A 16,858-nucleotide genomic window follows, 5' to 3' on the forward strand; every position below is an offset into this window, starting at 1 on the left:
TAGTCCTGAATCCCTAGAAATGTGTTGTATCTGACACTTTAAATAAAGTATGGGATTTATTTCCTCTTCTGGACTACATCATTTGGAAGCATGCACCTACACGATGCCCGTATGTGCTATTGGTTAGCCTGGTTGCTGTTTTTGTTCTTCAAAATGATTGTTCTAAAAAATTATACCAATAGTTTATATACAGAGGACGCACACTTTCATCTAGGATTAATTGGTCCTGATCAGTGACGGCCAGTTCGCATTGTTCGCCCGCGAACATATGCGGGCTGCCATTTTTTTTCACAAGTCCGGCTAGGCACAAGTAAGCCCTTACCTGTGCCTGTGCCGCGAGCCGGTCTGAGAACAAATGCGGTAACCGGGAGCAGGCAGTTCCGAGAACAGCCCGATGAAGGCCCCCGGTGGCTGTTCTCGGAACTGCCTGCTCCCGCTGACCGCACTTGTTTTCAGACCGGCTCGCGCACAGGCAAAGGTAAGGGCTTACCTGTGCCTTGCCGGACTTGTGAAAAAAGATGGCAGCCCACATGTGTTCGCGGTCGAACAATGTGAACTAGCCATCACTGGTCCTGATAAGTCCAAGATTATTCTGGATTATTCAATAAAAACAGCCTACAAGTAAGGATAGATAGTCTTCAGGAAAGTAAAACTAAAATGGAGTTAGTTCCTTATAATTAGTCTTAGCTCCAGAAAATGAGTTTTTCTTGATGATCAGATGTCGGACTAAAGAAACGTATCATTAATCAGATTGTTAATTAATTATTAATGTTCATTTACAGTTTATATGCAAATGAATTAACCAGTTAACATTTTATTTGTCAGGATACAGGATGGAGTTGAGCTGTAATGCCACTTTCAAGTGTCCTTGCTACATTCTAATACAACTATTGCCATCATCTATATCAAGGATGTCTAACTTGCGGTCCTCTGTTGCAAAACTCCAACTCCCAACATGACTGGACAGCCTACAGTTATTAGGGCATGTTGGGAGTTGAAGTTTTGCAACAGCTGGAGGGCCACAGGTTGGTCATCCCTGATCTATATTGATAATAACATTTTCAGCGACATACATATTGATTCGCTGTGACGCTGTTTACTATTCTGTCCAATGCTCGTATCGTAAATTTATGTGACGCCATAAACGCAGATTTTATTGAAAGTGTCAGAATGCAATATTGCAGGACATTTTCACTGCAATCAATAATGCACAGCAGGCATATACATGATGATTAATAATCACAATATGCTATGGGTTCCTCCCAATAAAGAAGGTTATAAGCAATTATTGTAAAATAACCCTTCAAGAGGACAATTGAATGCATGAATGGAAAGTATAGAGATTCAGGTAGCAAATCAATAGTCCCCTTTGACCAGAGCAAGAGGAAAACATTTATGTTAAAATTTACCCACCTTTCTATCTTCAGCCTCTCTGACATTGCCTTGAAAAGTTTTCTTCTCGTCAAAATCACAGGACGACTTTAACATGAGCTGACAAGAATTCAGTGACTTCTCTGCCTTCGTCAGCTCCAGGGACCTTGACGGATACTGCTGTGACATGGTCTTGCCAACATGTGGTATAGGTAGAGCTGTATGTATTGGCTTTGATCCTACAGCTGGCTGTCTTAACTTGGAGGAAACACCAAGCACAGACATAGTTTCTAGAAGTATTTTAGCTCTATGGACACAATCAAAACAAGTTGATAGAACTTTCTTCTACCATAGTCTGCAGTCAGTACATCTCCACTGCTAGAGGAGGGTACATCAAAGTCTCAGCCATGTGTTTTCCTAAGGATTAGAAACATACACACTTTCATAACGTCTCTAGGATTTTCTTCATTCTAAACGGTTTGTAGCTTACAATCACAGAATCTGCTCAGCCAGTCAGTTGCAGAATAAGATTAAACACTCCTTTGGGGCGTGAGTCGTTTGAAGGTAACGTTCACAGATCTGTGTCTCTGGGATTGAGCTTTATTCTCCACCTCTTTAGAGGCATTTCAAGTATGGGATTTCCCAGAATAAAAAAAAGAAAAAACGAAAAGAGAGAAGGCATGGAGAGATTTCTTACTGCAACTGTCAAAATAGCAGTGAGAGTCCAGCTCTTCCTGACAGCACACTCAGGCAGCCCGCATTCCCTCTGACACAAACACAATTCAGTTTCCACCTTAAAAGAATGAAGGCAGGACATTGCAAGTGGCCAAAACAAGCAGCTGTGAAACATGCTTCTCCGCCGGAAACACACTCAGCAAAACTGTTTAATGCCTGTTGTTTCCTTCCATTTTCATAACAAATTTTAGTTTTCCTGCAAACAACCTCCCCATGAAAACAAGGTTCATGACCACCACCATTCATTGTGTCTACAGTAGGGAAGCAATCCACAGGTATGCATGGAAGGTTTGTGATCAAAGAAAAAAAGGCTGATCGCAGGTGTAAAAACCCCAAAAATGACACAGGGAAGAAATATATGCCTGAGCACAGAGGTTCGTGGTCACTTCTGAAAGCAAATGATTACATGTTAGTGATGAGCGAGCACCAAAGTATTCGGGTGTACGTCCCGAACACATTGCTATATTAGTGTGCTCGGCCAAGCACCCGAGTGTAATGGAAGTCAATGGGAGACAACCAGGCACCCCCTGCTCGGAAGAGAAGAGAGTGTCTAGTTCATAAAAAAAGGTTAAAAATTGATCAAAACCCCATCAAAAATGGTTTGGAAACAGCATTAAGAGCATAGCTGGATGCATCTTAGACTCCTATTATGTATGACATAGAATAGACAACCACACAAAGGCTATATGCCAAAAACCAGGCATGTGCAAGCCATCAATCTATCCATGAGACAGATGGCAGCCTTGTGCACTATGAGATATTCCAAACCAGCTCTCATCTGACTGAGAACCAGTAAACCTCATAGTTATTTTGCATTTGTTGGATGGCTTGGGTGGACCTGCACACCTAGATCAATATCATCAGGGCGACAAAAAGTTTTCTGATTGTCCAAACATAATATTCAATAACATTTCTATACAGTTATGTCATGTACAAACTAATTTGCATAAACATGGGCATTTGGGAAATGCAAATGAGCAGAATCTGCCTTGTTTTTCAGCTGTCATAAGACTATCAAAACCAATAGATGGCGCTATTGAGTTGTGAACAGCGCACTCTATTGGTTTCACAGTTTTATGACGAGTCTAATATTCTTGTCAGAAGACTATGAAACCAATAGAGGGCGCTGTTCATATCTCAATAGCGCCATCTATTGGTTTCATAGTCTTCTGACAAGAATATTAGTCTGAGTCTTATGACAAGCTTATTAATGTAGCTTTTGCATGAAAAATTTGTGCTAAAAATTATCGATTAGAATATTTGCGATCTACACTAGAATGATATCTGACACTGGGAAAGCTGGTTAATAATTCAGTGTAAATCGCAAGTTATTACCCAGCTTTTACAGTGTCAGATATTATCACTGACTTACTACATAATTATTACATTATATTCGCTATATTAATAGGAGTCTAAGATGCATCCAGCTATCCTCTTAATGCTGTTGCCAAACCATTTTGATGGGGCTTCCATCAATTTCTAACCTTTTTTTATAAACCAGACACCCTCTTCTCTTCCAAGCCTGGGGTTCTCCCATTGACTTCCATTGTATTAAATTGTATTCGAGCACCCAAATTTTTCGGCCGAGCATGCTTGCTCATCACTATTACATATGCGATCACTATACAATGAAAAACCTATAAGAATTAAATGGTTCTCCAGGTCATCAATATCATACAAAGCTCCATCCATTTTCTAGAGGACGGAGGTGGTTACTGCATTGGTGCTCCTACTGAAGTAAATGGGAAAAACACTGCATTAACCAACTCCATCCATTATGTAGTTCAAGCGCCGGAGCTACTCCTGATCAGCAGGGGAGGGGGTTTTGGACCCTGATGCTGTGATATTGAAGACCATAGGCCATTAATTGTAGAATCCTGCAGAACTTCTTACAGAGATGCATGATCAGAAACAACCATAGGGGCACAGGGCACTTCAGCTGTCACCAATAATGGAGGCATCACTGGCCTTGCTGACCCTTGCACCACTGATACCACATTTGATGCTCTAACTTACGTAAGGACGACTACATAGAGTATAGCTACAGTTCTTGGGACCATTTTATTTAGGTAGTCCTAAGTAAATTATTATGCAGGTACCTTGTATGGTTTGGGCACTATAAGATACACTATAATGGGCAGGACATGAGTAGATTTGCACAAGTAATAAGTCAACCTTTTTCAGCCCTATAAATAAACTGGAGAATTACCAGTATCCAAGTTAGAAGGACACTGGTGAAGCCCTAGATCCTGAGTCCCATTATGACCGATGATCTTAGAAATCACACCATGGAAGTGTATCTGTAAGAGGATGTGATTCTGCATAGCATTGACCAGCACCTCTTACAAAATAGTGCACTTGAAATGGACTCTTGTATTGTGCACTTGGACCGTTAATACACCAATGAAGCTAAGTTGACATTCTATTTAGCAATGACTATGTTTTTATTCGCACTGTACAGGGAGTGCAGAATTATTAGGCAAGTTGTATTTTTGAGGATTAATTTTATTATTGAACAACAACCATGTTCTCAATGAACCCAAAAAACTCATTAATATCAAAGCTGAATATTTTTGGAAGTAGTTTTTAGTTTGTTTTTAGTTTTAGCTATTTTAGGGGGATATCTGTGTGTGCAGGTGACTATTACTGTACATAATTATTAGGCAACTTAACAAAAAACAAATATATACCCATTTCAATTATTTATTTTTACCAGTGAAACCAATATAACATCTCAACATTCACAAATATACATTTCTGACATTCAAAAACAAAACAAAAACAAATCAGTGACCAATATAGCCACCTTTCTTTGCAAGGACAGTCAAAAGCCTGCCATCCATGGATTCTGTCAGTGTTTTGATCTGTTCACCATCAACATTGCGTGCAGCAGCAACCACAGCCTCCCAGACACTGTTCAGAGAGGTGTACTGTTTTCCGTCCTTGTAAATCTCACATTTGATGATGGACCACAGGTTCTCAATGGGGTTCAGATCAGGTGAACAAGGAGGCCATGTCATTAGATTTTCTTCTTTTATACCCTTTCTTGCCAGCCACGTTGTGGAGTACTTGGACGCGTGTGATGGAGCATTGTCCTGCATGAAAATCATGTTTTTCTTACCTTGCAGACTTCTTCCTGTACCACTGCTTGAAGAAGGTGTCTTCCAGAAACTGGCAGTAGGACTGGGAGTTGAGCTTGACTCCATCCTCAACCCAAAAAGGCCCCACAAGCTCATCTTTGATGATACCAGCCCAAACCAGTACTCCACCTCCACCTTGCTGGCGTCTGAGTCGGACTGGAGCTCTCTGCCCTTTACCAATCCAGCCATCTGGCCCATCAAGACTCACTCTCATTTCATCAGTCCATAAAACCTTTGAAAAATCAGTCTTGAGATATTTCTTGGCCCAGTCTTGACGTTTCAGCTTGTGTGTCTTGTTCAGTGGTGGTCATCTTTCAGCCTTTCTTACCTTGGCCATGTCTCTGAGTATTGCACACCTTGTGCTTTTGGGCACTGCAGTGATGTTGCAGCTCTGAAATATGGCCAAACTGGTGGCAAGTGGCATCTTGGCAGCTGCATGCTTGACTTTTCTCAGTTCATGGGCAGTTATTTTCCGCCTTGGTTTTTCCACACGCTTCTTGCGACCCTGTTGACTATTTTGAATGAAACGCTTGATTGTTCGATGATCACGCTTGCAAGATATCTCACTATTTTTGACTTTTCTGAGCCTGTCAAGTCCTTCTTTTGACCCATTTTGCCAAAGGAAAAGAAGTTGCCTAATAATTATGCACACCTGATATAGGGTGTTGATGTCATTAGACCACACCCCTTCTCATTACAGAGATGCACATCACCTAATATGCTTAATTGGTAGTAGGCTTTCGAGCCTATACAGCTTGGAGTAAGACAACATGCATAAAGAGGATGATGTGGTCAAAATACTCATTTGCCTAATAATTCTGCACGTAGTGTATATGGAAGACACAGTGGCTGGCGCCGGATTAAAGTCATGTGTGCAGATGCAGGAGTGTTGTGCCACATGGGCCCCCTGAGATTGAGTGAAGCCAGAGTTTACTAGGAGTTGTTTTTTGTGAACCTTGTGGTCATTAGTGCTACTATGTATTCCAGGCACAGGGAGCTGTCACATGTGAGAGGAGATGAACCCTGCCAGCGTTGAGACCCTGAGAAACCTGTTGAGCACTTGCAGACTACTTCCAGTACTTAGACCCTACTCGACTGCTGGTGGTACTTGTGTCTGGCAAGAAGAACCCTTCAAGGCTGGTGCAAAGGCCTCAAATATTGTACAAGTGGTTTCTGACCACTGCCAGAGTGTTATTGTATGAATGATAGCGAAGCCACCCCAACTAGAAAGTGTGACTACAGACGAGTGTCACAGTGCGGTTCACCGTGACACTTTCTCCATGTATGCTGGTTGCTTATTTGCTGCGTGCTGGTTGCGGCCTCATAGTGTGTGAAATGTGTCCTGTAAATTTGTGTACTCCCTGTGTCTTGTAAGTATTGCAGTCCAGTAGTCAGTCTCCTGTTTGCAGGGTGCAGTCTACTGACCAGTGTGTTTGTGATTCTTCCTTGTCTTGTGTGGTCAGCCTGATATTTCATCAATGTCACCATGTCCTAGTCTGTCTAGGAGACCAATTCTTCATAGTGTTATGTTCTTCTGTGACTGCCATGCACCCAGTTCCACATGGGCTCCAGACGTGTTACTATGTCTTGTCTGTGATCACCATGCTCCCAGTTCTGCATGGAGTTCTGGCATTTTACCATGTCTTCATCTTTGTACTGTATGTCCGTCTGTGATTGCCATGCACCTAGCTCTGCATGGGGTCCAGGCATTTGACTGTGTCTCATAGAGACTTTAACCACTAAGCTGTATGCCACTGTTTATAACTTGTTTCCCCGATGGAGTAAAGGTGTGTTCCTTTAATCTGTGCTGTGTCTATCTCTGTTATTGCACCATGCTCAAGTGGGATACAGTTTCAGAGCCTAGGGACACAATCACACAAAGAACGACCCTTTAAAATGTCTCCAATATCCCTGTATAGATTTTCTTATTACTGACAACGGATGCTGGGACAAAACTGTACGACTAATATAAAGTGAACGATATTAAAGGGGTTTCCCATGATAACCATTGTAGCTTATTTTAGTACATGTACTATCAACATCTGATCAAGCGAAGTCCAAACTGTGAGACTCTCATGGAGGTCTAGAATGAAGACGCCATGGAGCTCCGTAAAGGGCAGTGATCTTCTATGTAATAAACAATGCAATACTTCACAAAGTGTAGAACTGTAATAAAGCCTTCATTGAAACTGTCCCATACTGCAATTCTTGACAAGACACCTAGGAAGGCATGGGGCTGTTTCAAGACAACTTTTCTAAGTGCAGCGGATTCTTCATTTTAGACATATGGGGGGGGGGGGGGGTCCTTATGGTCAGGCGTCTTTTGATTAGATGCTAAAGACATATAAAGCTCATAGTAGAGAAAGTCCATATGACTAGAAATTATTCTGTACCATAATAACGAGTCTGGCGCAATACACCCCCATCGCCAAGTACAATTGATTCAATTCAGTGATTGATCAGCATTTCGAGGTCCCAGAGCAGGAAATATTGCTGCCTTGACTTTCTTTCAAGTCTGTTCATCACCCAAATACTCTGAATTACAGCCTTAATAACCTCTGGGTTTTATCCAAGTCCACTGCAGCTTTCCTCCTTACATGTCGTTAAAACCCCTATAGTCAAAGAAAAGAAGAAACTAGCCTATAATCAGTTTAACAGAGTAATTGGATTCCTTAATCATCCAGACGGAGGAGATCTGGCCTCCTTTACATATACATTTATTACAAATTACTTTTCTTTGGGGCACTGGAGTAAGAGTTTTTTCTTTTGTTAGTAAAATGCTTTTTATCTTCAGTTTCAAATGTTTCTATTATTCAGTCAATTAGGACAAGGAGAGGATATACAGTATTAATTCATTAAAGGGCCTGATTACTTGCAGCTACCACACAAGGATCCAGAAACACTCTCACTACTGATGAAAAAAGAATACTTCCAGATGCCAGCATTAGAAGGACCTGTAAACTCTCCAGACATGTCTGTTTTACTAGCTACTTGCACCCCCCCCCCCCCTCAACAAGGTAACAACAATTCTGTTGTGTCATTCCCCTGTTATTCCTACTAGAAGTTTATGAATTGATTACTAGCAGTTTGCAATAAAGATCCATTTGGCGTTACCAGTTGGAGGTGAGTCCCTGCACAGTTTGTGACAGTATCCAATCAGTGCTGCCAGTATCAGACTATGAAGGGACACACCCTCAACTGGTAACACCCAGCTGGACCGTTATTGCAAACTGCTAGCAATTTGTTCAAAACTTCAAGAAGGATTAATAGAGGAATGGCACAATATAGAGTCATAAGGAATAGATGCTCCAGAATTGTTATTACATAAGCAATGCAAGTAGTTACTAAAGCAGACATTTTGAGAGGTTACAGGTCTTCTTTAGGTAAAGTAGCATAGGTATGCTCAGTTATGTAGCATGTCTATGCTATGTAAAGTGCAGCCTTTATAGCATGGGGTGCACAACCTGTGGCCCAGGGGCCTCATGCGGCCCTCGATATCATTCTGTGTGGCCCCCAAACCATCTGGTAGCAGATATGTATGTCTATGTCTTGTGGCTGCTCACATATATCTTTCATGTATTCCCCCATAGATGGAAGTACTAGAAGTGTAAGTAGACATTTATGATATATACTGTATGTTCTATATGCCATAAATACAATATTTCAGTTGGTAATACCCCTTTAAGTTTAAGTGGGACCCGCACCTATAAGACAATGGGGGTATATCCTAGCGATATGCCCTCATTGTCTATGATGATACAACCCCATACTACTTGAATAACAACATTAATCCAGTAATTGTGCCTCTCCATGAACAACACAGGCATAATTTCATCTTTATGAACGACAATGCGCCAACTCATCAAGGTCACATCATTAGGAACAGCTGCTGGATACTGGGGCACCCAGAAAGGAGTAGCCTGCACTTTCTCAAGACCCCAGAATCCCATTGATAACCTATGGGATCAGCTGAGTAGCTGTGTAGAGTCTCGTAGCTTTGTACCCCAGAACCTCAATGACCTGATGACCGCCCATCAAGAAGAGTGGGATGCCATGTCTCAGTAGACAATATGTCAACTTGTGAACAGCATAAGAAGTCGCTGTCAAGCTGTAATTGATGATAAAGGCTACATGACAAGCGATTGAGACATTAACATTTTTTGTGGGGGTATACCCACCACTGTTGTTGGCTTTTGTTTCAATAAATTGTTTGAGATGAGGAAATCATCATTGCATGATTCTACTTAATACCCTATGTTCATGATATAATATCTCCATAAGTTTCACTCAAAAGCCAAATATCTCTAACTTTTTTAAGTAGTGTATGTACAATAAAAGCATGTTTAGCTGCAGACAAAGTGGTTATACCATTAGCCTTAGGGCCGCTTCACACGAGCGGATGCCGTGCGTGGCATCCGCTCCGTGAAAGAGTGCCAAGACCCGCTGCAGACTGCAGAGGCACGGAGCAGTAACATGACTGTTAATGCTCCGTGCCTCTCTGTGATCTCTTTACTACGAAATCACAGTTGTCACTGTGATTTCGAAGTAAAGAGATCACAGAGAGGCACGGAGCATTAACAGTCATGTTACTGCTCCGTGCCTCTGCAGTCTGCAGCGGGTCTTGGCACTCTTTCACGGAGCGGATGCCACGCACGGCATCCGCTCGTGTGAAGCGGCCCTTAGACTATATATAGGTGTACATGCAACATATATTTTTTAACTAAAATGCATTTAAAAATTTCCCTGCATGTAGTTTGATGTGCATTTTGACAAGTATTTCTACCTTGTATTTACTGGGAAGCTCAGCATGTAATCCTCACAGAAGTCATGCAGAGCTCAAATCAGCAGAGTAATAATATGAACCATATGAACTACAGAACGTATTTCTCATGTAAACCAATGGGGCATTGTTTGTGGGCACACCTCATGCATGGAGTACATATGTATTGCCTCACAAAATGCAACAACATATCCAGCATATAAGGTGAAGCTGACATTTACTGCTGTGAAAATTATCTGGAAAATCGTGCAAAAGCTACACATCATACTATATATATAATTTATAACGTATGTGGCTGATGATATTTTCTTTGCAGCTCGCAACCTATAAGGAAAACACATTAATAAATAACGAAAAGGGGTTATCTGGGATTTTAATTGTCACGATGGGAGTAGGGGAAACTCCTCACCGAACACCGTAGGTAAACGGGGATGACAACTAGGCCTAGACACAGGGGAAAGGGAGCAGGTCACCTCCTAATGCCACCCTAATCCTAGCCCTAAATCCTAGCCGTATGAGTGGGCACAGAAGGTAGGAGGGCTCATACACAGGAACCTAGGGCCCTACTAACCCTAACGATCCCTGGAATAGAGACAGGGCTGAGACAACCTGTTCTTCCAAGACATGGATAAACAAGTGTCTCCACCGGCCTAGATGCGAGGAAAGGGAAAGACAGATAACAGTCACTGGATCGGCAGTTAAGAGCCAAGAACAAGCACTTATCTGACGCAGCAACAACAACTGGAACCCATGCATCTGTACTGGAACACGAACACCAAACAGGATGCAGCACAAAACAACAAACATTGAATCCAGCAAACCAGTAACTGCCTGGACCTCCATGCGGACAGGCAGAGCTCCTCACTGACTTGTTGTTCCCCCTCTGGGGAACCCTGGAGCCCTCTTACCGAAGGCACAGACAGACAGGGGAATGTCTAGCATCCATGCAGGACCGTACACACCAAAGACAGACTAGACATGGAACAACAAACTAGACATAACAACACCAACCCAGAACCTAACCCATACCACACAGAGAATATGGAAGTTAGGGTAAAAGACAAAGCGGAGACATTGATGTCCCACTAGGTGGCCTTCAAGGACTGGGCAGATAGAACACCCAGGACAGGAGCAAGGCTCCAGCACCAACAGAGGCTGGAGGACAACTCACTCCAGCCTACAAGCCACAGGCAATATAAACACCAAGTGACCACACCCAGCCAGGCAGTTAACCCCTCCAGCACCAGACAGGGAAGAAACCCAGAGGAAGGAGCAAAACAAACATGCTGCAAAAAAACACATTGACCATGGCAACCAGCATGCATGGTTAATGTGTCACAGCGCACAACAACCAGACTGAGACAGAGCTGTGACATTAATATTGATTGGATGGTTCATCAATATGAGATCAGAAGGGGTCTGACTCCCAGCACCTTCACTGATCAGCTGTAAGAAGATGCAACGACACTTAGACCTTTTCCTAGACCATGTGAAGTCAGATTTATTGGTCACATGGCCTAGATGCCATTCAAGTGAATGGAGCAGAGTTGCAATACCAAGCACAGCTGCTGTCCAGTGAATGGCGCTGTACTTGGAAAGCTATGAGCAGGCCACGGTGCTCACTATGACACTTCAAAAAGCTCTTTGGGGTGGTGCCAAGAGTCGGACTCCTGCCAATCTCATATTGATGACCTATCCTGAGGATAGGCCTTCAATATGAAAAACCCAGAGAACCCCTTTAAGTATGCAGAGTAATAAAAGAGTCACAGTCAAAAAAATTAAGAAAAGCGTTAACATACATATAATACATATAACTACACCCAATACATTTACAAAATACCTGTATGACACATCCAGCTGAGTGGAGCAATATGAGAATGGTTTTGGACATACAATAGCGTTTGTGGCACCATGCTCTATAAGTGGTGGCCTGCTGGACATTTAAAGGGGTTATCCCATGACTAATGTAAAAAATTAAAATCACACATAATCTAGTACATGACAACCTCTTTCTAACAAAGCTAGAACCAGCCCTATACCTCACATGGATCCAGAGATCTCCCCATTCATAGCTCTGCTATATTCTCCTTTAACTGGCAGCTCAAGGTTTGTGTCCATTCTCCGGGAGTGGGTCCTGTAACTGTCACAGCTTTTAACCATAGATATAGCTGGTAGAATTTCAAGGATAAAACAGAGCATGTGCGTCCACCTAAGCTTGGTGGACAGAGGAACAATAAAAATAACACACAGCAGGTGGCGCTATATCAACATATTTTATTGAATAACTCAGTGGCTATACTACATTTTTATTTACATGCAACTGCAAAAGTATTCAGATATGTATTCAATGTATAATATTTTCCGTGAGACAATCCCTTTAAGATTTTCTTTGTGTCTGAGAATCATCTCCTGCAGCTCTGTACACCCTCTGTGCGCCCTCTGGGCACTGCCGAGCTGGTTTGTCTTGTTTTTTCTTTTATGCTGTATACATCCAATTTCCCTTTATTAACTGTATGGCTGGCACTGTCACTGATGAATTACACAACCCAACTGCAATCCACTTGGCATCAGTGTGAGGTTGTGAAGGGAAGATAGGGGAATTTGAAATTACTTGCAGGCCGTACTCATAAAAATTCTGTATATGTAAAGCAAATCAATATTGCACAACTGCATATGCAAAGTTTATCACTTCTCATACTGAAGGATTCTCTCAGGAAATATACTGTATGACTTGAGGGTTGTAACACAGATATAATACTGCTACACTGTAAAAGAAAGCAGGATTACCCTCACACAGAAATGATCTTTATAAAGTAAGTAGCAGAAGGACCTGACTTTGCACGGGTATATTTCAACAATTTCATTCAATGTTTGTGTGTGTCGTCAAAAGATATCAACAGTATCCCCCATAACAGTGACCTCTACAGCACCCGCCCCCTTAAAAGTGAACTCCACAGTCCCCCACCCCTTAACACTGACCCCCCACAGGCCCTGCCACCTTAAAAATGGACCTCCACAGCAGCCCATCCCCTTAACTTTGACCTTCACAGCAGCCTCCCCCTTTAACAGTGAGTTTCACAGCACCCCACTCCCTTAACAGTGACCTCCTCAGGGGCCTGCCCCTTAACACTGACCTCCATAGGAGACCGCCCCCTTATCTGTGACCCCCACTGTTCCCTGACCCCTTAACAGAGATCTCCACAGCACCTGTCCCTTTAACAGTTACCGCCACAGTACCCCGTTCCCTTAACAGTGATCTCCACAGTACCCTGCTGCCTTAACAGTGACCGCCACAGCAGTTCCCCCTTTACAAGTGACCTCCAGTGTCCGCCCCTTTAACAGTGACCTCCACAGTGCCCGTCCCTTTAACAGTGACCTCCACAGTACCCGCCTCTTTAACAATGACCTACACAGCGCCTGTCCCTTTAACAGTGACCTCCACAGTGCCCGCCCCTTTAACAGTGACCTCCACAACGCCCTGCCCCTTTAACAGTGACCTCCACAGCGCTCGCCGCTTCAACAGTGACCATCACAGCGCCCGCCCCTTTAACATTGACCTCCACAGTACCCTCCTCTTTAACTGTGACCTCCACAGCGCCCACCTCTTTAACACTGACCTCCACAGTGCCCGCCCCTTTAACAGTGACCTCCACAGCACCCTGCCCCTTTAATGCTAGGGCTACACGACGACATGTGTCTCGAGACATTTTGTCTCAACAATTTTTAGAATGATAGGCTATGATGCCGCACATGCTGCGACACGACTGTTGCACGAAATGTGTTGTTGTGCCCTATGTGACGTGCGACTTATTGTCGTCCTGTAGCCCTAGCCGCAAGCTGACCTACAGTAGTGAAGAAAAATGGCTAGGTTGTTATGGAAATGTATGGCAGTTGGGATTTGAAGAGAAAGACTTGCAGGCTTGTATTGGCTAATGCAGGTCATTTTTGGGGACTATCTCAGGAACGGTACATCCTAGAGAGCTGACACCCAGTCTAAAACCTTCACAGACACCTGATGTAGCTGTGTGCCAATTTTGGTGAAGATTGCACCAGTCGTTTGGTTGCGCATAAAGAACAGACATTCACATGGCTGTGGTGCTGCCATGTGAACTCCATACTTCAATGGGTCCGCAATAAACGATAAAAGACAGGACATGTTTTATCTTTTGCAGCGCGGAGGCATGAACCCGGAAGTCTACTTTTCACAGTATCTTGTGGATCATAGACCCATTGAAGTCATTGCAGCGGTGTGGAGTTCCCATGGCCGATGCCCGTGTTCCGCCAACCTGCGGTTTGCAGTCCGCAACATGACAGCACAACGGCTAGGGTGGCCAGTAGTGATGGACGAACATCTGCCGGGACAATCAAATGTTCGCGAACCGCAAATTTGCGGCGGGTCCCATTCCTATTAATGGCAGGCGAACTTCAGCTCATATTTACAGCCAAGAAATTATTATTAGAAGTGCACAAATAGTCCCACAACATGGACAGTGACATAACAGATGTATTATTCGAATTTGCGATCTCCATTCATTATTTTTTTTCAATGCAAAATATCGGCAATTTAATTTTCGCGTACGCGCATGCGCAAATGCACTATACAGTACCCAAATGCACTATAAAGAAAGTATATTGATATATAACACCCCGCTTCAATCAGTTTTTTGGGGGGAGGACTGGTATATCACACCAGTAGAAATTATTTGTTCCAATACCGCTTGTCCCTCTATATACCTGTAGTATCGCAGCAGAACCGCACACAACTGCCGCACAATACAATTGCACTATAATATACTTTCTAGCATAGAAAATATATTATAACATTGTACAAGGAAGGCAATCCATTAGAATATACATAAAGATAAAACGCAACCTTTAATAATTTTACTATGAGGGCCCATTCACACGTCTGTAAGTGTTTTACGGATCTGCAAAACACAGACACCGGCAATGTGCGGTCCGCAATTTGTGGACTGCACATCGCCGGCACTATAATAGAAAATGCTTAATCTTGTCTGCGAATAAGAATAGGACATGTTCTATTTTTTTACGGAAACGGAAGCACAGATGTGGAAGTGCGGATCCGTAAATGCGGATGTGGATCCGCAAATACGGATGCGGACAGTACATTCCGGCCCTATTAATAATGAATGGATCTACACCCGTTCCGCAAAATTGCAGAATGGATGCGGACCCTTTTTGCGGATGTGTGAATAGAAAAGATATTACTCAAAATAAAAAAGATTTATTATTAAAGTTAAGCAAAAAGCATAGATGTGGTAGGTAATAACAAGTGCTCAGCGGCACGAAATCAGGTGCTCGACGGCACTAAATCAGAAACCATATGTCCTGCCACAATCCGGGGGGTTCCAGTGCACATCCATGAATCTCAGAGGGAAAGCAAAAAACATCTATCCCTGGGCTAGATGATGATGTGGTATTGAAGGACAGGTTGGCAAAGAACTGTCCCTGATATTGCTCTACAGGGGGGTGCTATTCTGGCCCTGATAGCCTAACCACAGATCACCCGCCCTGATAAGAGCGACCCCGTCCGGAATCTTACCCTATATAAAATGGCCCTAGTAAGCCCCTAGCCCCTAGGCCCCTGACTTCCAGGTGATCACTATATAGATCTATGTGTTTTTGACTCATTATAAAAGTATATTATAAGTATATCGCACCCCTCTGTGTATCACACATATAGATATCACACCTATAATAGTCCTTAAGATTACTTTTGTGGCCCTATTAGCTAGCGTTTGGTGTCCCTAACAGCCTGTCCATGCTCCACACAGCAACCTCTCCCTACACTGGCAAAACACTGAAGGTAAAATGGCGGCCAGATCAGGTTTATTTATAAGGTAGGGGGTATGTCCATGTGCTGAAATGTCTTAATTGGCTGTCCTGTACCACCTGATGGATGTGTCATGGGTCAAAGTTCTTCACAATGTAAAAGAATATGGCGGGCGCGAATTTCTCCATATGTTCGCATGTTCGTCAAGTTCACCGCGAAACGACCGCCGGGCGAACCGCAAGGCCATCTCTAGTGGCCAGACGTCCAGTTTTAGGCTGGACAGTTCAGTTTTCTGGCTCCCTGTCCTCCGTCTGGCGCAGGGCCTGGACCGACACAGGGATGTCCACCCTTTCAGTAGTTCACGCTCAGACAGCAGCATTGCGAAGTCTGAGAGTGAGCTGCAGCAATGGCCTGAGGCTTCTCTCACCCCCAGTCAGTCACTAGAGCCGCAGACATGGCTCCCTTTGGCTGACTGAGGGGGAGAGAAGCACCCCGGTTGCCCCCAGCTCAACTTCCCCTCAGAAACTTCTTCCCTCTCCTTCCCCTTGGGGAAGTTACTTCACGGATGTGGGGGCGTGACTTCTTGTGGGGTGTGGTTTATCATTTTGGGGGCGTGGCTGGTGAGGTCCGGTGTTCTGCCACTTTTCTATACCCGGACAAAAGTCTATACCCGGAAGTGATGTAGCTGCACCAGAAGTCACGTGGACGCGTTGGAATCAGCTTGAGGAGGGGGTGTGCGCGCTGCATAATCTTCATTAATTTGTACGCTCGCCACGCATCGGGCTCGGCCTCGCTGCGCTCGGCATTTGCTAAAACTAACTCTATGCCACCATTGATAGTAAAGAAAGAAATGGATGGTAAAAAAAGAGATGGATGGTAAAGAAAGAGATGGATAGTAAAGAAATGGAGGGCTGGGAAAATGGAGGGGCGTTCTGCCAGATTAACATACTTTAGCTGAATGCGCTTGCGCAGCGCGCACACCCCCTCCTCCAGCTGATTCCAACGTGTCCACGTGACTTCCGGTGCAGCTACATCACT

General features: G+C 43.6%; 1 protein-coding gene across 4 annotated transcripts in view; it reads right to left on the reverse strand.

Moving 5' to 3' along the window:
- The window catches only part of NAV3 (neuron navigator 3), a 542,271-nt gene that overhangs the window by 349,383 nt on the left and 176,030 nt on the right, over nt 1–16,858 (reverse strand). For 3 of the 4 annotated variants that reach the window (XM_044280405.1, XM_044280407.1, XM_044280406.1), the window contains exon 1: nt 1,414–2,104. The exons of the other annotated variant lie outside the window; for it this stretch is intronic. In XM_044280405.1, the coding sequence (XP_044136340.1) occupies nt 1,414–1,656 (243 nt within the window). In that variant the 5' untranslated portion in view covers nt 1,657–2,104. Of the gene's footprint in view, nt 1–1,413; nt 2,105–16,858 lie in introns of those variants that run through there. 4 annotated transcript variants of the gene reach the window in all.

Source organism: Bufo gargarizans, chromosome 2 (genome assembly GCF_014858855.1).
Source record: "Bufo gargarizans isolate SCDJY-AF-19 chromosome 2, ASM1485885v1, whole genome shotgun sequence".
NCBI classification, from domain to species: domain Eukaryota; kingdom Metazoa; phylum Chordata; class Amphibia; order Anura; family Bufonidae; genus Bufo; species Bufo gargarizans.